This window comes from Salvelinus namaycush, unplaced genomic scaffold (assembly GCF_016432855.1).
Source record: "Salvelinus namaycush isolate Seneca unplaced genomic scaffold, SaNama_1.0 Scaffold1100, whole genome shotgun sequence".
NCBI classification, from domain to species: Eukaryota; Metazoa; Chordata; class Actinopteri; order Salmoniformes; family Salmonidae; genus Salvelinus; species Salvelinus namaycush.
The window spans coordinates 66,529-87,193 of record NW_024057788.1 but is presented as its reverse complement, the minus strand read 5'-3'; the positions used below and the strand labels follow the sequence as shown (position 1 = coordinate 87,193).

The 20,665-nt window shown below is 40.4% G+C and overlaps 1 protein-coding gene across 1 annotated transcript in view; it reads left to right on the top strand.

Annotated features, from left to right (window-relative positions):
* Positions 1 to 4,276: 4,276 nt before the first annotated feature.
* The window catches only part of LOC120035739 (mitotic spindle assembly checkpoint protein MAD1-like), a 35,740-nt gene continuing 19,351 nt past the window's right edge, over positions 4,277 to 20,665 (top strand). Inside the window, exons 1-2 of the mRNA XM_038982300.1 lie at positions 4,277 to 4,330; positions 5,277 to 5,414. Coding sequence (XP_038838228.1) covers positions 4,292 to 4,330; positions 5,277 to 5,414 — 177 coding nt within the window. The 5' untranslated portion in view covers positions 4,277 to 4,291. The remainder of the gene's footprint in view (positions 4,331 to 5,276; positions 5,415 to 20,665) is intronic.

The window sequence follows — 20,665 nt, the reverse complement described above, 5'->3', positions numbered from 1 at the left end:
TTCTATGTCATATTCTCTGCTATGTTGTATATTCTATATGTCATAGTCTCTGCTATTTTGTATATTCTATATGTCATAGTCTCTGCTATGTTCTATATGTCATTCTCTGCTATATTCTATATGTCAGTCTCTGCTATGTTGTATATTCTATATGTCATATTCTCTGCTATGTTCTATATGTCATATTCTCTGCTATGTTCTATATGTCATATTCTCTGCTATATTCTATATGTCATATTCTCTGCTATGTTCTATATTCTATATGTCATATTCTCTGCTATGTTCTATATTCTATATGTCATATTCTCTGCTATGTTCTATATGTCATATTCTCTGCTATGTTCTATATTCTATATGTCATAGTCTCTGCTATGTTGTATATTCTATATGTCATATTCTCTGCTATGTTCTATATTCTATGTCATATTCTCTGCTATGTTCTATATTCTATATGTCATATTCTCTGCTATGTTCTATATTCTATATGTCATATTCTCTGCTATGTTCTATATGTCATATTCTCTGCTATGTTCTATATTCTATATGTCATATTCTCTGCCATGTTCTATTTTCTATATGTCATATTCTCTGCTATGTTGTATATTCTATATGTCATATTCTCTGCTATGTTCTATGTTCTATATTCTATGTCATATTCTCTGCTATGTTCTGTATTCTATATGTCATAGTCTCTGCTATGTTCTATATTCTATATGTCATATTCTCTGCTAAGTTCTATATTCTATATGTCATAGTCTCTGCTATGTTCTATATTCTATATGTCATATTCTCTGCTATGTTTTATGTCATATTCTCTGCTTTGTTCTATATTCTATATCATATATATATTCTATATGTCATATTCTCTGCTATATTCTATATGTCATAGTCTCTGCTATGTTGTATATTCTATATGTCATTCTCTGCTATGTTCTATATGTCATATTCTCTGCTATATTCTATATTCAATATGCTATGTTCTATATTCTATATGTCATATTCTCTGCTATGTTCTATATTCTATATGTCATATTCTCTGCTATGTTCTATATTCTATATGTCATATTCTCTGCTATGTTCTATATGTCATATTCTCTGCTATATTCTATATGTCATATTCTCTGCTATGTTCTATATGTCATATTCTCTGCTATGTTCTATATGTCATATTCTCTGCTATATTCTATATGTCATATTCTCTGCTATGTTCTATATGTCATATTCTCTGCTATGTTCTATATGTCATATGCTCTGCTATGTTCTATATGTCATATGCTCTGCTATATTCTATATGTCATATTCTCTGCTTTGTTCTATGTTCTATATTCTATATGTCATATTCTCTGCTTTGTGCTATGTTCTATATTCTATATGTCATATTCTCTGCTTTGTGCTATGTTCTATATGTCATATTCTCTGCTATGTTCTATGTTCTATATGTCATATTCTCTGCTATGTTCTATATTCTATATGTCATATTCTCTGCTATGTTCTATATTCTATATGTCATATTCTCTGCTATGTTCTATATTCTATATGTCATATTCTCTGCTTTGTGCTATGTTCTATATGTCATATTCTCTGCCATGTTCTATATTCTATATGTCATATTCTCTGCTTTGTGCTATGTTCTATATGTCATATTCTCTGCTATGTTCTATGTTCTATATGTCATATTCTCTGCTATGTTCTATATTCTATATGTCATATTCTCTGCTTTGTGCTATGTCATATTCTCTGCTATGTTCTATATGTCATATTCTCTGCTATGTTCTATATGTCATATTTTCTGCTATGTTCTATATGTCATAGTCTCTGCTATGTTGTATATTCTATATGTCATATTCTCTGCTATGTTCTATATGTCATATTCTCTGCTATATTCTATATGTCATATTCTCTGCTATGTTCTATATTCTATATGTCATATTCTCTGCTATGTTCTATATTCTATATGTCATATTCTCTGCTATGTTCTATATGTCATATTCTCTGCTATGTTCTATATTCTATATGTCATAGTCTCTGCTATGTTGTATATTCTATATGTCATATTCTCTGCTATGTTGTATATTCTATATGTCATATTCTCTGCTATGTTCTATATTCTATATGTCAGTCTCTGCTATGTTCTATATGTCATATTCTCTGCTATGTTCTATATTCTATATGTCATATTCTCTGCTATGTTCTATATTCTATATGTCATATTCTCTGCTATATTCTATATGTCATATTCTCTGCTATGTTCTATATTCTATATGTCATATTCTCTGCTATGTTCTATATGTCATATTCTCTGCTATGTTCTATATTCTATATGTCATATTCTCTGCTATGTTCTATATTCTATATGTCATATTCTCTGCTATGTTCTATATTCTATATGTCATATTCTCTGCTATGTTCTATATTCTATATGTCATATTCTCTGCTATGTTCTATATTCTATGTCATATTCTCTGCTATGTTCTATATTCTATATGTCATATTCTCTGCTATGTTCTATATGTCATATTCTCTGCTATGTTCTATATGTCATATTCTCTGCTATATTCTATATGTCATATTCTCTGCTATGTTCTATATGTCATATTCTCTGCTATATTCTATATGTCATATTCTCTGCTATATTCTATATGTCATATTCTCTGCTTTGTTCTATGTTCTATATTCTATATGTCATATTCTCTGCTTTGTGCTATGTTCTATATTCTATATGTCATATTCTCTGCTTTGTGCTATGTTCTATATGTCATATTCTCTGCTATGTTCTATGTTCTTTATGTCATATTCTCTGCTATGTTCTATATTCTATGTCATATTCTCTGCTATGTTCTATATTCTATATGTCATATTCTCTGCTATGTTCTATGTTCTATATGTCATATTCTCTGCTATGTTCTATGTTCTATATGTCATATTCTCTGCTATGTTCTATATTCTATGTCATATTCTCTGCTTTGTGCTATGTTCTATATATCATATTCTCTTCTATGTTCTATATTCTATGTCATATTCTCTGCTATGTTCTATATTCTATATGTCATATTCTCTGCTATGTTCTATGTTCTATATTCTATATGTCATATTCTCTGCTATGTTCTATATTCTATATGTCATATTCTCTGCTATGTTCTATGTCAGGGATCATCAATTAGATTCATATTTTCCTTCTATAAGTGGACGGTAAGGAGGCTGGAACAATTTTTTTGTAATTATGTAGACTGAAAATTGACCTCAAGAAGCCCAAACAGATAAGTTTGACTAAAACCTTGAAACATTTTCTTAGAAAATATAGGGGGCCATATAAAACCACCCGCTGGCCATATTTAACCACCCGCGGGCCAAATAAAACCACCCGCGGGCCAAATAAAACCACCCGCTGGCCATATAAAACCACCCGCTGGCCAAATAAAATCACCCGCGGGCCATATAAAACCACCTGCTGGCCATTATAAAATCAACCGCTGGCCAAATAAAATCACCCGCGGGCCATATAAAACCACCCGCGGGCCATATAAAACCACCCGCGGGCCAAATACAACCACCCGCGGGCCATATAAAACCACCCGCTGGCCATATAAAACCACCCGCGGGCCATATAAAAACACCCGCGGGCCATATAAAAACACCCGCGGGCCAAATACAACCACCCGCGGGCCATATAAAACCACCCGCTGGCCATATAAAACCACCCGCGGGCCATATAAAAACACCCGCGGGCCATATAAAACCACCCGCTGGCCAAATACAACCACCCATGGGAAAAATCCGGGCTGCCAGTTCCATATGTTCTAGATCTATCTGAGCAGATGGAGCAGTGACTGTTCTGTGTTGTAGGTCTACTTTAACATGACAGTTCTACGTTGAGTGACTGTTCTGTGTTGTAGTTCTACTTTAACATGACAGTTCTACGTTGAGTGACTGTTCTGTGTTGTAGTTCTACTTTAACATGGCAGTTCTACGTTAAATGACTGTTCTGTGTTGTAGTTCTACTTTAACATGGCAGTTCTACGTTAAATGACTGTTCTGTGTTGTAGTTCTACTTTAACATGACAGTTCTACGTTGAGTGACTGTTCTGTGTTGTAGTTCTACTTTAACATGACAGTTCTAAGTTAAGTGACTGTTCTGTGTTGTAGTTCTACTTTAACATGGCAGTTCTACGTTAAATGACTGTTCTGTGTTGTAGTTCTACCTTAACATGACAGTTCTACGTTAAGTGACTGTTCTGTGTGTTCTACATCCGGCTTAACACGACTGTTCTATGTTCTAGATCTGCGTAAACAGATGGAGAGTGCTGAACTGAAGAACCAGCGGTTGAAGGAGGTGTGGAATGTTTATTTTCTAAGTAATAATGTTTTATTCCCCTTTTCTGCTTCCTACACATCTTATTCCTCTCCTCTACCTCATACCTCTCTCTCCTCTTCCTCATCTCGCTCTTCCACCTCATCTCTCTCTCCTCTTCCTCCACCTCATCTCTCTCTCCTCTTCCTCCACCTCATCTCTCTCTCCTCTTCCTCCACCTCATCTCTCTCTCCTCTTCCTCCACCTCATCTCTCTCTCTCCTCTACCTCTTCTCTCTCTCCTCTACCTCTTCTCTCTCTCCTCTACCTCTTCTCTCTCTCCTCTACCTCATCTCTCTCTCCTCTACCTCATCTCTCTCTCCTCTACCTCATCTCTCTCTCCTCTACCTCATCTCTCTCTCCTCTACCTCATACCTCTCTCCTCTACCTCATACCTCTCTCTCCTCTACCTCATCTCTCTCTCTCCTCTACCTCATCTCTCTCTCTCCTCTACCTCATCTCTCTCTCTCCTCTACCTCATCTCTCTCTCTCTCTCCTCTACCTCATCTCTCTCTCTCTCTCTCCTCTACCTCATCTCTCTCTCTCTCTCCTCTACCTCATCTCTCTCTCTCCTCTACCCCATCTCTCTCTCTCCTCTACCTCATCTCTCTCTCTCCTCTACCTCATACCTCTCTCTGTCCTCTACCTCATACCTCTCTCTGTCCTCTACCTCATACCTCTCTCTGTCCTCTACCTCATACCTCTCTCTGTCCTCTACCTCATACCTCTCTCTGTCCTCTACCTCATACCTCTCTCTGTCCTCTACCTCATACCTCTCTCTCTCCTCTACCTCATACCTCTCTCTCTCCTCTACCTCATACCTCTCTCTCTCCTCTACCTCATCTCTCTCTCCTCTACCTCATCTCTTCTGATGTGTGTGAGTGAGTGACGGAGAGACTATTGTGAACCAGTGTTGTATCTGTTGCCAGGTGTTCCAGAGGAAGATTCAGGAGTTCAGGACGGTGTGTTATGTTCTGACAGGCTATCAGATAGACATCACTACTGAGAACCAGTACAGACTGACCTCTGTCTACGCTGAACACATGGACGACTCTCTGCTGTTTAAGGTACACAAACACACAAGGTGGCCAAGCGGTTAGAACGTTGGGCCAGTAACCAATCACCGAACCGACAAGGTGGCCAAGCGGTTAGAAGGTTGGGCCAGTAACCGAACCGACAAGGTGGCCAAGCGGTTAGAAGGTTGGGCCAGTAACCAATCACCGAACCGACAAGGTGGCCAAGCGGTTAGTAAGTTGGGCCAGTAACCAATCACCGAACCGACAAGGTGGCCAAGCGGTTAGTAAGTTGGGCCAGTAACCAATCACCGAACCGACAAGGTGGCCAAGCGGTTAGTAAGTTGGGCCAGTAACCAATCACCGAACCGACAAGGTGGCCAGTAAGTTGGGCCAGTAACCAATCACCGAACCGACAAGGTGAAAAATCTATCTTTGACCTTGACCGAGGCACTTAACCCTCATTGTCTCAGAGGGTGTTTGTATACGTTATATATACATTTCCAATTCACATGTGTGTGTTAAAACATACTGGTACATGTTAATACATACTGGTACATGTTAATACATACTGGTACATGTTAATACATACTGGTACATGTTAATACATACTGGTACATGTTAAAACATACTGGTACATGTTAAAACATACTGGTACATGTTAAAACATACTGGTACATGTTAATACATACTGGTACATGTTAATACATACTGGTACGTGTTAATACATACTGGTACGTGTTAATACATACTGGTACGTGTTAATACATACTGGTACGTGTTAATACATACTGGTACGTGTTAATACATACTGGTACGTGTTAATACATACCGGTACGTGTTAATACATACCGGTACGTGTTAATACATACTGGTACGTGTTAATACATACCGGTACGTGTTAATACGTACGGGTGGTACGTGTTAATACGTACGGGTGGTACGTGTTAATACGTACGGGTGGTACGTGTTAATACGTACGGGTGGTACGTGTTAATACGTACGGGTGGTACGTGTTAATACGTACGGGTGGTACGTGTTAATACATACCGGTACGTGTTAATACGTACGGGTGGTACGTGTTAATACATACCGGTACGTGTTAATACGTACGGGTGGTACGTGTGTGAAACAGGATCTCTCTCTATCTCTCTCTCTCTCTCTCTGTCTGTGTCTCTCCCTCTCTAACTCTGTGTGAGTGTGTAAAATCTGTGTGATAGCTTTAAAACTGTTGGCTCTATGAAACCCAGACAGCTCACGTTGAGACCAATTTCCCCCAAATGAAAAGGTGTGTTGCTCTCTCCTTCTCTCTGTTTGTTTTTCCTTTCCACTTGGAGCTTCCTGTAGTTCTCTTTACCAAACGAACCAAACAGAATACAGAACCTTAGAACCATGAATCTCACTACCAGTAGAACCTGACAACCAGTAGAACCTGACAACCAACCAGTAGAACCTGACAACCAACCAGTAGAACCTGACAACCAACCAGTAGAACCTGACAACCAACCAGTAGAACCTGACAACCAGTAGAACCTGCCCTCCACAACGTGACAAGTAGCCTGTGCGGGTCGCCAGAAATCACTAACATCCGCCTTTTAACCTAACTTCTGTTTCCCATGAAAAACGGAAGAGGGACCTCAGCTCGGACGTCTCGTTATGTCTGCTAGGTTACATGTGTAGAGACTAGTTATGTCTGCTACGTTAGGTTACATGTGAAGAGACTAGTTATGTCTGTTAGGTTACATGTGTAGAGACTAGTTATGTCTGCTACGTTAGGTTACATGTGAAGAGACTAGTTATGTCTGTTAGGTTACATGTGTAGAGACTAGTTATGTCTGCTACGTTAGGTTACATGTGAAGAGACTAGTTATGTCTGCTACGTTAGGTTACATGTGAAGAGACTAGTTATGTCTGCTACGTTAGGTTACATGTGTAGAGACTAGTTATGTCTGCTACGTCAGGTTACATGTGAAGAGACTAGTTATGTCTGTTAGGTTACATGTGAAGAGACTAGTTATGTCTGCTACGTTAGGTTACATGTGTAGAGACTAGTTATGTCTGCTACGTTAGGTAACATGTGAAGAGACTAGTTATGTCTGTTAGGTTACATGTGAAGAGACTAGTTATGTCTGCTACGTTAGGTTACATGTGTAGAGACTAGTTATGTCTGCTACGTCAGGTTACATGTGAAGAGACTAGTTATGTCTGTTAGGTTACATGTGAAGAGACTAGTTATGTCTGCTACGTTAGGTTACATGTGTAGAGACTAGTTATGTCTGTTAGGTTACATGTGAAGAGACTAGTTATGTCTGCTACGTTAGGTTACATGTGAAGAGACTAGTTATGTCTGCTACGTTAGGTTACATGTGAAGAGACTAGTTATGTCTGCTACGTTAGGTTACATGTGTAGAGACTAGTTATGTCTGCTACGTTAGGTTACATGTGTAGAGACTAGTTATGTCTGCTACGTTAGGTTACATGTGAAGAGACTAGTTATGTCTGCTACGTTAGGTTACGTGTGTAGAGACTAGTTATGTCTGCTACGTTAGGTTACATGTGTAGAGACTAGTTATGTCTGCTACGTTAGGTTACATGTGTAGAGACTAGTTATGTCTGTTAGGTTACATGTGAAGAGACTAGTTATGTCTGTTAGGTTACATGTGAAGAGACTAGTTATGTCTGCTACGTTAGGTTACATGTGTAGAGACTAGTTATGTCTGCTACGTTAGGTAACATGTGAAGAGACTAGTTATGTCTGTTAGGTTACATGTGAAGAGACTAGTTATGTCTGCTACGTTAGGTAACATGTGAAGAGACTAGTTATGTCTGTTAGGTTACATGTGAAGAGACTAGTTATGTCTGCTACGTTAGGTTACATGTGTAGAGACTAGTTATGTCTGCTACGTTAGGTTACATGTGTAGAGACTAGTTATGTCTGCTACGTTAGGTTACATGTGAAGAGACTAGTTATGTCTGCTACGTTAGGTTACATGTGTAGAGACTAGTTATGTCTGCTACGTTAGGTTACATGTGAAGAGACTAGTTATGTCTGCTACGTTAGGTTACATGTGTAGAGACTAGTTATGTCTGCTACGTTAGGTTACATGTGAAGAGACTAGTTATGTCTGCTACGTTAGGTTACATGTGTAGAGACTAGTTATGTCTGCTACGTTAGGTAACATGTGAAGAGACTAGTTATGTCTGTTAGGTTACATGTGAAGAGACTAGTTATGTCTGCTACGTTAGGTAACATGTGAAGAGACTAGTTATGTCTGTTAGGTTACATGTGAAGAGACTAGTTATGTCTGCTACGTTAGGTTACATGTGTAGAGACTAGTTATGTCTGCTACGTTAGGTTACATGTGTAGAGACTAGTTATGTCTGCTACGTTAGGTTACATGTGAAGAGACTAGTTATGTCTGCTACGTTAGGTTACATGTGTAGAGACTAGTTATGTCTGCTACGTTAGGTTACATGTGAAGAGACTAGTTATGTCTGCTACGTTAGGTTACATGTGAAGAGACTAGTTATGTCTGCTACGTTAGGTTACATGTGAAGAGACTAGTTATGTCTGCTACGTTAGGTTACATGTGAAGAGACTAGTTATGTCTGCTACGTTAGGTTACATGTGTAGAGACTAGTTATGTCTGCTACGTTAGGTAACATGTGAAGAGACTAGTTATGTCTGTTAGGTTACATGTGAAGAGACTAGTTATGTCTGCTACGTTAGGTAACATGTGAAGAGACTAGTTATGTCTGTTAGGTTACATGTGAAGAGACTAGTTATGTCTGCTACGTTAGGTTACATGTGTAGAGACTAGTTATGTCTGCTACGTTAGGTTACATGTGTAGAGACTAGTTATGTCTGCTACGTTAGGTTACATGTGAAGAGACTAGTTATGTCTGCTACGTTAGGTTACATGTGAAGAGACTAGTTATGTCTGCTACGTTAGGTTACATGTGAAGAGACTAGTTATGTCTGTTAGGTTACATGTGTAGAGACTAGTTATGTCTGCTACGTTAGGTTACATGTGAAGAGACTAGTTATGTCTGTTAGGTTACATGTGTAGAGACTAGTTATGTCTGCTACGTTAGGTTACATGTGTAGAGACTAGTTATGTCTGCTACGTTAGGTTACATGTGAAGAGACTAGTTATGTCTGCTACGTTAGGTTACATGTGAAGAGACTAGTTATGTCTGCTACGTTAGGTTACATGTGAAGAGACTAGTTATGTCTGCTACGTTAGGTTACATGTGAAGAGACTAGTTATGTCTGCTACGTTAGGTTACATGTGAAGAGACTCTATAACACAGGTGGTTATCAGAGAGAGAGAGATGAGGGAGATTGGAGGGTTAGAGAAGGAGACATGGGAGGGTTAGAGAAAGAGATGGAGGGATAGATAGAGAGATGGAGGGAGAGATAGAGAGATGGAGGGATAGATAGAGAGATGGAGGGATGAATAGAGAGATGGAGGGATGAATAGAGAGATGGAGGGATGAATAGAGAGATGGAGGGATGAATAGAGAGATGGAGGGATGAATAGAGAGATGGAGGGATGAATGAACGCTGTGTATCAAATCAGTGGCATATTGAAAAGAGAACAGGAGAATGTCATTGAGGAGAGGTAGTAAAAGGAGGAGAGAGAGAGAGAGGGTTAGAGGAGAGATCGTTTTTCTTAAAGGACATCAAACTTGGTTTTGATGGTTCGTTAAGCCTCATTTGGGTTTTAGTGAGTGTTCTCTCCAGTGTGTTATATCCTCAGGGAGCCACCTGCGACCCTGTCAGGAAAGATGATTCACTGTCAATATTTATTAAACTCTGCTCAAGTACTCCTCCTCTCTCTTCTCTCTCTCTCCTCTGTCCTCTCCTCTCTCTCTCTCTCCTCTTTGTCCTCTCCTCTCTCTCTCTCCTCTTCTTTTTCTCTCTCCTCTCTCTCCTCTCTCTCTCTCCTCTCTCTCTCTCCTCCTCTCTCTCCTCTCTCTTCTCTCCTCTCTCTCTCCTTCCTCTCTCTTCTCTCTTCGTGTCTGTCTCTCTCTCAATTCAATTACATTTCAATTTAAGGGCTTTATTGTCATGGGAAACATATGTTAACATTGCCAAAGCAAGTGAACTAGATAATAAAAAAAGTGAAATAAAAAATACAATTGAACAGTAAACATTACACACACAGAAGTTCCAAAAGAATAAAGACATTACAAATGCAATTTATGTGCAAATAGTTAAAGTCCAAAGGGAAAATAAGTCAACCTAAATATGGGTTGTGTTTATAACTTCATTAGGGTAGGGGGCACTATTTTCACCTCCGGATGAAAAGCGTGCCCAAAGTAAACTGCCTGCTACTCAGGCCCAGAAGCTAGGATATGCATATATAGATTTGGATAGAAAACACTCTAAAGTTTCCAAAACTGAGTATAACAGAACTGATATGGCAGGCGAAAACCTGAAAGAAATCCATCCTGGAAGTGGGATTCTTTTAATGTTTGTAGTTTTCTTTTGAATGCCATTACAGTATCCATTGACTTAGGACTCAAATTGCACTTCCTATGGCTTCCACTAGATGTCAACAGTCTTTAGAAATTGTTTCAGGCTTGTATTCTGAAAAATGCGGGAGTAAGACCACTCTGAATGAGTGGACCATTCAGTGTCCCAGAGAGAGCGTGCCTTTCTTGTTTTCCTTTTATATTGACAAAGCTTTTGTCCGGTTGAAATATTATTGATTATTATGACTAAAAACAACCTGAGGATTGATTATAAACATCGTTTGACATGTTTCTCCGAACTTTATTGATACTTTTCGGATTTTTCGTCTGTCTGTTGTGACTACTTTTGAGCCTGTTGATTACTGAGCAAAACGCGTGAACAAAACAGAGGTTTTTGGATATAAAGAGGGACTTTATCGAACAAAACAAACATTTATTGAGTAAATGAGTCTTGTGAGTGCAACCATATGAAGATCATTAAAGGTAAGTGATTCATTTTATCACTATTTTTGACATGTGTAACTCCTACTTGGCGGGTAACTGATTGTAATGATTTGTCTGCTGGGCGCTGTTCTCAGATAATCGCATGGTATGCTTTCGCCGTAAAGCCTTTTTGAAATCTGACACCGTGGTTGGATTAACAAGAAGTTCATCTTTTAAACCGATGTATAACACTTGTATGTTTTATGAATTTTTATAATGAGTATTTCTGTTTTTGAATTTGGCGCTCTGCAATTTCACTGGATGTTGGCCACGTTGGGACAGTACCTCACCCCCTAGAGGGGTTAATGGTCTCTCTCTCTCATGCACCCACACACACTTTTTATATTGTGTTGTTCAGGTTGTCTGTGTGTGTTAGTATGACACACCAGCATGTAGCCTGCACTGATAATGACTGGTGACGCACACAAAGGAAGCACAGAGCATCCCGCAGAGGCAGGGTGCGGAAAGTCCCGCAGAGGCAGGGTGCGGAAAGTCCCGCAGAGGCAGGGTGCGGAAAGTCCCGCAGAGGCAGGGTGCGGAAAGTCCCGCAGAGGCAGGGTGCGGAAAGTCCCGCAGAGGCAGGGTGCGGAAAGTCCCGCAGAGGCAGGGTGCGGAAAGTCCCGCAGAGGCAGGGTGCGGAAAGTCCCGCAGAGGCAGGGTGCGGAAAGTCCCGCAGAGGCAGGGTGCGGAAAGTCCCGCAGAGGCAGGGTGTGTGTGTGTGAACAGTGTAAGAGGTTTTGTATTATTCACCCCTAGAGACTGTTACATGTATTGTATTATTCAGCCCTAGCTAATCAGTCCTGTTGATGAGGGAGGGCTAAAAGCAGGGGTATTAAGCTAGTGTAAATTATTTAGCAGTAAAGACGGATTTCTGGGCCAGAAAGTCAAACATATTAGGATTCTAATGTTACTGAGCCATGTACCAGGGTTGCCAGATTCTAATGTTACTGAGCCATGTACCAGGGTTGCCAGATTCTAATGTTACTGAGCCATGTACCAGGTTTTCCAGATTATAGTGTTACTGAACCATATTCCAGGGTTGCCAGATTCTGTTACTGAACCATATTCCAGGGTTGCCAGATTATAGTGTTCCTGAACCATATTCCAGGGTTGCCAGATTATAGTGTTATTTAGCTAAAGACTGGCTTTGCCAGATAATCCTGCTAAAAACCTGCCCCATACTGGTCACCCAAATCCCCCTCTCCACTGGAGGAAACTGTGTTTAATGATTCCTCTTCCTGTCTCTAATATAAATATACAGTGGAAGGTATTCAGACCCCTGGACTTTTTCCAAATTTTGTTACGTTACAGCGTCGAGTCTTCTTGGGTATGACGCTACAAGCTTGACACACCTGTATTTTGGGGAGTTTCTCCCATTTTTCTCTGCAGAATCTCTCAAGCTCTGTCAGGTTGGTTGGGGAGTGTCGCTGCACAGCTATTTTCAGGTCTCTTCAGAGATGTTCGATAGGGTTCAAGTCCGGGCTCTGGCTGGGCCACTCAAGGACATTCAGAGACTTGTCCCGAAGCCACTCCTGCGTTGTCTTGGCTGTGTGCTTAGGGTCATTTTCCTGTTGGAGGAACTCTGGAGCTCTGTCAGAGTGACCATCGGGTTCTTCGTCACCTCCCTGATCAAGACCCTTCTCCCCTGATTGCTCAGTTTGGCTGGGTGGCCAGCTCTAGGAAGGGTCTTAGTGGCTCCAAACTTCTTCCATTTAAGAATGATGGAGGCCACTATGTTCTTGGGGACCTTCAATGCTGCAGAAATGTTTTGGTACCCTTCCCCAGATCTGTGCCTCGACACAATCCTGTCTCGGACAATTCCTTCGACCTCATGTCTTGGTTTTTGCTCTGACATTCACTGTCAACTGTGGGACCTTATATAGACAGATGTGTGCCTTTCCAAATGTCCAATCAATTGAATTTACCACAGGTGGACTCCAATCAAGTTGTAGGAACATCTCCAGGATGATCAATGGAAACAGGATGCAGTTCAATTTCGAGTCTCATATCAAAGGGTCTTAATATTTGCGTAAATAAGGTATTTCTGTTCATTATATTTTATACATTTGCTGTTTTCACTGTCATTACGAGGTATTGTGTGTAGATTGCTGAGGAAGTTTTATTTGATCCATTTTAGAACAAGGCTGTAACGTAACAAGGCTGTAACGTAACAAGGCTGTAACAAACAACAGTCTATCATTACTTTAAGACACGAAGGTCAGTCAATCCAGAAGATTTCAAGAACTTTGAAAGTTTCTCCAAGTGCAGTAGCAAAAACCATCAAGCGCTATGATGAAACTGTCTCTCATGAGGACCGCCACAGGAAAGGAAGACCCAGCGTTACCTCTGCTGCAGAGGATAAGTTCATTAGTTACCAGCCTTAGAAATTGCAGCCCAAATAAATGCTTCACAGAGTTCAAGTAACAGACACATCAACATCAACTGTTCAGAGGAGACTGTGTGAATCAGGCCTTCATGGTCGAATTGCTGCAAAGGAACCACTACTGAAGGACACCAATAAGAAGAGACTTGCTTGGACCATGAAGCACGGGCAATGGACATTAGACCGGTGGAAATCTCTCCTTTGCTGATGAGTCCAAATTTGAGATTTGTGGTTCCAAACACTGTCTTTGTGAGGCGCAGAGTAGGTGAACGGATGATCTCCTTATGTGTGGTTCCCACCGTGAAGCATGGAGGAGGAGGTGTGATGGTGCTTTACTGGTGACACTGTTAGGGATTTATTTAGAATTCAAGGCACACTTAACCAGCATGGCTACCACAGCATTCTGCAGTGATACGCCATCCCATCTGGTTTGCGCTTAGTGGGACTATCATTTGTTTTTCAACAGGACAATGACCCAACACTCCTCCTGGCTGTGTAAGGGCTATTTGACCAAGAAGGAGAGTGATGGAGTGCTGCATCAGATGACCTGGCCTCCACAATCACCCGACCTCAACCCAATTGAGATGGTTTGGGATGAGTTGTACTGCAGAGTGAAGGAAAAGCAGCCAACAAGTGCTCAGCATATGTGGGAACTCCTTAAAGGCTGTTGTAAAAGCATTCCAGGTGAAGCTGTAGAAAATAGTACAAATAAAGAAAAACCCTTGAATGAGTAGGTGTGTCCAAACTTTTGACTGGTTATGTGTGTGTAAAATATACATACATACATACATACATACATACATACATACATACATACATACATGTATATTTTACACACACATAACCAGTCATACATACACACAGACACAGACACAGACATACACACATACATACACACATACACACACACACACACACACACATACATACATACATACATACATACATACATACATACATACATACATACATACATACATACATACATACATACATACATACATACATACATACATACATACATACATACATACATACATTATATACACAGTTGAAGTCTGAAGTTTACATACACTTAGGTTGGAGTCAATAAAACTCGCTTTTCAACCGCTCCACAAATTTCTTGTTAACAAACTATAGTTTTGGCAAGTCGGTTAGGACATCTACTTTGTGCATGACACAAGTCATTTTTCCAACAATTGTTTAAAGACAGATTATTTCACTTATAATTCACTGTATCACAATTCCAGTGGGTCAGAAGTTTACATACACTAAGTTGACTGTGCCTTTAAACAGCTCGGGAAATTCCAGAAAATTATGTCATGGCTTTAGAAGCTTCTGATAGGCTAATTTACATAATTTGAGTCAATTGGAGGTGTACCTGTGGTTGTATTTCAAGGCCTACCTTCAAACTCAGTGCCTCTTTGCTTGACATCATGGGAAAGTCAAAAGAAATCAGCCAAGACCTCAGAAAAAAAATTGTAGACCTCCACAAGTCTGGTTCATCCTTGGGATCAATTTCCAAATGCCTGAAGGTGCCACGTTCATCTGTATAAACATAGTACGCAAGTATAAACATCATGGGACCACGCAGCCGGCATACCGCTCAGGAAGGAGATGCGTTCTGTCTCCTAGAGATAAACGTACTTTGGTGCGAAAAGTGAAAATCAATCCCAGAACAACAGCAAAGGCCCTTGTGAAGATGCTGGAGGAAACAGGTACAAAAGTATCTATATCCACAGTAAAACGAGTCCTATATCGACATAACCTGAAAGGCTGCTCAGCAAGGAAGAAGCCACTGCTCCAAAACCACCATAAAAAAAGCCAGACTACAGTTTGCAATTGCACATGGGGACAAAGATCGTACTTTTTGGAGAAATGTCCTCTGGTCTGATGACCATCGTTATGTTTGAAGGAAAAAGGAGGATGCTTGCAAGCCGAAGAACACCATCCCAACCGTGAAGCACGGGGTGGCAGCATCATGTTGTGGGGGTGCTTTGCTGCAGAAGGGACTGGTGCACTCCACAAAATAGATGGCATCATGAGGCAGGAAAATTATTTGGATATATTGAAGCAACATCTCAAGACATCAGTCAGGAAGTTAAAGCTTGGTCACAAATGGTTCTTCCAAATGGAAAATGACCCCAAGCATACTTCCAAAGTTGTGGCAAAATGGCTTAACCTCTAACGCCTCACAAACCCGGATCCGGGATCCCCCCCATCACAAAAGCTGACTAGCATAGCCTAGCCTAAAGCCACAGGGATATCATATAATAAAATGTTCATGAAATCACAAGTCCAAGACACCAAATGAAAGATACAGATCTTGTGTATAAAGCCATCATTTCTGATTTTTAAAATGTTTTACAGGGAAGACAAAATATGTAAATCTATTAGCTAACCACGTTAGCAAAAGACAACTTTTTTTTTACTCCACCATTTTCTTACTGCATCAGTAGCTATCACAAATTCGGCCAAATAAAGATATAAATAGCCACTAACCAAGAAACAACCTCATCAGATGACAGTCTGATAACATATTTATTGTATAGCATATGTTTTGTTAGAAAAATGTGCATATTTCAGGTATAAATCATAGTTTACCATTGCAGCCACCATCACAAATCGACTAGAATAACTAGAGAGAGCAACGTGTATTACCTAATTACTCATCATAAAACATTTCTTAAAAATACACAGCGTACAGCAATTGAAAGACACAGATCTTGTGAATCCAGACAATATTTCAGATGTTATAAGTGTTTTACAGCGAAAACACAATATAACGTTATATTAGCTTAGCACAGTAGCAAACCAAACAACAGCATTGATTCCAGCCAAACATAGCGATAACGTATTCACCACCAAAATAATAATTTTTTCACTAACCTTCTCAGAATTCTTCAGATGACAGTCCTGTAACATCATATTACACAATGCATATAGAGTTTGTTCGAAAATGTCCATATTTAGCGGCACAAATCGTGCTTATACAATGCGAAAAGTTGCCAAGCTCCCCAGAAAATTTCGGGCGCCATCTTGGAGAGTCACCTAGTCTAATCAATAAATAATCATAAACTTGACTAAAAAATACAGGGTGGACAGCATATGAAAGACAAATTAGTTCTTAATGCAATCGCTGAATTACATTTTTAAAATTAACCTTACTGCGCAATACTGGGTGCAATACAGGGTGCGATAGCGCAAGGCTACATGGAAAATAATGTCGTCTTATGCATTTTACTTTTTCAACAGAACAACGAATTATCAGCATAAATAGTACTTACTATTAGCTGAACTCCCATCAGAATCTTGGGAAAGGTGTCCGTTGGCCAAAAGAATCGTTGCTGGGTTGGAGAATGTTTCCTTCGACGTTGCAATTAGCAGTACACCATGGCATTCGAGAGAGAGATACCCAACGAAATACAACGTCACAAATGAAATGCCCGAAAATCGCAATATACTGACATAAACTGATATAAATCGGTTTAAAATAACAAGATTATGATGTCTTTAAAGCCTATAGCGAATAAAAACAGAGCCGGATATATCTAGTTTCTAAAACCAGAGCTTCTAAAAAGACATGCCAAGACCCTCTCTGCGTCAGCGCGAAGTTCCAAAAGGCAGGACACCTCGGTTCCAACCAATTTATCAACTTTCTGAACTGCGTAGAAACTCCATTTCAACTCTCCCTATTCGCTAACAGCCAGGGGAAGGCGTATGCAGTGCATCTCAACCAATAGAAGACAGGCAAAGTTAAAGACAGGTCTCAGAGCAGATGATAAAATTTGCCATTCTCACACAGACATAGGAAAAGTGCTCTAAGTCCAGTTCTCTTTCACTTACAGACATAATTCAAACGGTTTTAGAAACTAGAGAGTGTTTTCTATCCAATAGTAATAATAATATGCATATTGTACGAGCAAGAATTGAGTACGAGGCAGTTTAATTTGGAGACGCATTTGTGCTATGTCGAAATGGCACCCCCCTAGTGGCAAGAAGTTTTAAGGACAACAAAGTCAAGGTATTGGAGTGGCCATAACAAAGCCCTGACCTCAATCCCATAGAAAATGTGTGGGCAGAACTGAAAAAGCATGTGTGAGCAAGGAGGCCTACAAACCTGACTCAGTTACACCAGCTCTGTCAGGAGGAATGGGCCAAAATTCACCCAACTTATTGTGGGAAGCTTGTGGAAGGCTACCTGAAACGTTTGACCGAAGTTAAACAATTTAAAGGCAATGCTACCAAATACTAATTGAGTGTATGTAAACTTCTGACCCACTGGGAATGTGATGAAAGAAATAAAAGCCGAAATAAATCATTCTCTCTACTATTATTCTGACATATCATTCAGCAGACACTTTTATCCAAAGCAACTTAGTAATTTATGTATGTATTTTTTGTATGGAATCGAACTGACGATCCTGGCGTTGAAATCCCTATGCTCTACCATCTGAGAGAGCACTACACTCCTTCTCTGTCCCTTTCACCCACCCCTCCTCTTTCTCTCTTCATGCTTATAATGGTTGAAACGCGTGGCCTTGCAAAATCAACATAATTGATCGTAATTAATACATTTTGCAGACGTCAGATGAATTTTAGTGAAGTGTGTGCATGTGTAGGATTAAAACCATCTTCCTGCTTTTTAAATCACCTGTGGTGTCGAATGTCAAATCCCCCCATCTCATTCCCTTCTCATCCCTCTCCTCATCCCTCTCCTCATCCCTCTCCACTCTTCCACACCCTTCAAAGAGGGCAAAGATATAGAAAGCGGGGAGAGAGACAGAGGGAGAGTACTGTAATTAATAGGTATATTAAATCCACCCCCCCACATGGTATCCCATAATGCCTGAATATCTATACAGTCTTCTGGGAAAGAGAAACAGGGAGACTGAGACAAGACGGGGAGGGGAGACCTGGGGAGAAAGGGAGAGACTTGAGTGTGGTTGCTTGTTCAACATTTTGGAAAGAGCAGAGATCTTACATACTAGGAGAATGTCATGTTGAACAGTGGAATCTCTTCCCCCTTCCTCCCTCTCTCTGTTATACTGTGTGTTGTGTATCTAGAAGATAATGCCTTGACAATCTCTGATCTCTCCTCTGTTATACTGTGTGTTGTGTATCTAGAAGATATTGCCTTGACAATCTCTGATCTCTCCTCTGTTATACTGTGTGTCTAAAAGATATTGCCTTGACAATCTCTCCTCTGTTATACTGTGTGTTGTGTATCTAGAAGATAATGCCTTGACAATGTCTGATCTCTCGTCTGTTTGTGTAGACTGCCACAGCTCTGGTCTCTCCGTAGTCCACAGCCCCTGGGTTTATACACTATATTGATTGTAGGGTTATAAAAGATATGAAAAGACTCTCTGCTCTTTCTGAAGATACACTTTAATCTGACAAGATGTCCATCAGATGAACAAGATGTCTCACGGCTAAAACGTCTGTAAGATTTAACCCTCCGGAGTTAAGCGTTGTACCAATAACAGACTGGGAAAGGTTGTGGTTTGACCTTATTGATGGAAAGAGGAGATGTGTTTTGTGTGGTCGTGTTCTTTAGTAGAAACCACAGCACCGGGTCGGGTATAGTAGAAACCACAGCACCGGGTCGGGTATAGTAGAAACCACAGCACCGGGTCGGGTATAGTAGAAACCACAGCACCGGGTCGGGTATAGTAGAAACCACAGCACCGGGTCGGGTATAGTAGAAACCACAGCACCGGGTATCACTAACATTTTGAAATTGAGCCATTTGCTTCGTGCTCTGCTACGTACTCTGCTATGTACTAAGGTCATATCTAAGGTCATAACATGGTGTCCGAAGTGCTTGAACCTGGTCAAATATAAGACCGGAGAAATGATTTCACAGAAAAGAGTTGCGTTTCTGTCGGCGTTTAGAGTGACCAACAGTAGCGAACAGCTCTCTGTTCTCTCGCGTCTCTTCATTGAACAGAGCAGCCCAAGCGGAGCCGTTGCCATGGAGACTCAGAGCCACGAGCAGAGCTGCGTGCTGGGAGAGAGTGACAGACAGAGGAGCAGCTAATGGATTTGCTGATAGAGGAAGATATTTCTGCTTTCGGGCCTTTTCAATTTGGAAGAAGCAATCGGGACTGGGTTAGAGTAGGGCCTAAACGTTGTGGGTATGGCTCTGGCTTATAATTCATACCTGTGCAGGTGTGTGTGTGTGTGTGTGTGCACGCCGTGCCGTAGGACCCTCACCTTAGTCGCTGCTGTGAGATCTCACTCTCTGACGAACTGTCTACTGGAGTCCAGCGGATAGTTGAAATAATTGTTCCATTTTATGACATCAAACGTGGTACACTAATACTAGATACCTGAAGGGAAACATATTAAAGATTGGAGGCAGTCTGGGAAGCCTGTCAGTCAACCAGGGTGGACATTTTAATTAAATGGCTGCCGTCCTGATTTCCTGTAAACATTCAAAAGGCACTCGCACATCTGAGCTACTTTATGTTGCAGGTGCCTGGTAACAGTTGAATAACACGAGAGAAGAGACCTGCACACTGCTCTGGATAGGATCACTGCTCTGGATAGGATCACTGCTCTGGATAGGATCACTGCTCTTTAATACGTATCGGCCTCGAGGCCTTCGCCAGAGATTTTTTATATTTTTGGTGGGGGGGGCTAAAATCATTCCAGACAATATCAAAATGACTTTGTAATGTTATCTACCCACTAAATAATCCCCACAGATAATTTATACAATCATTCTAATAGGATCATATTGATTCATATTCACATTGTTTTGTCCCTCGTCCGACAGCTACGTGACATTTATTTTAATAATTTGTGATAGAGCCACTTCACACACAGCTAGGGCATGTCTATATAAGTACTTTAGGATATAGAGCCACTTCACACAGCTAGGGCATGTCTAAATAAGTACTTTAGGATATAGAGCCACTTCACACAGCTAGGGCATGTTTAAATAAGTACT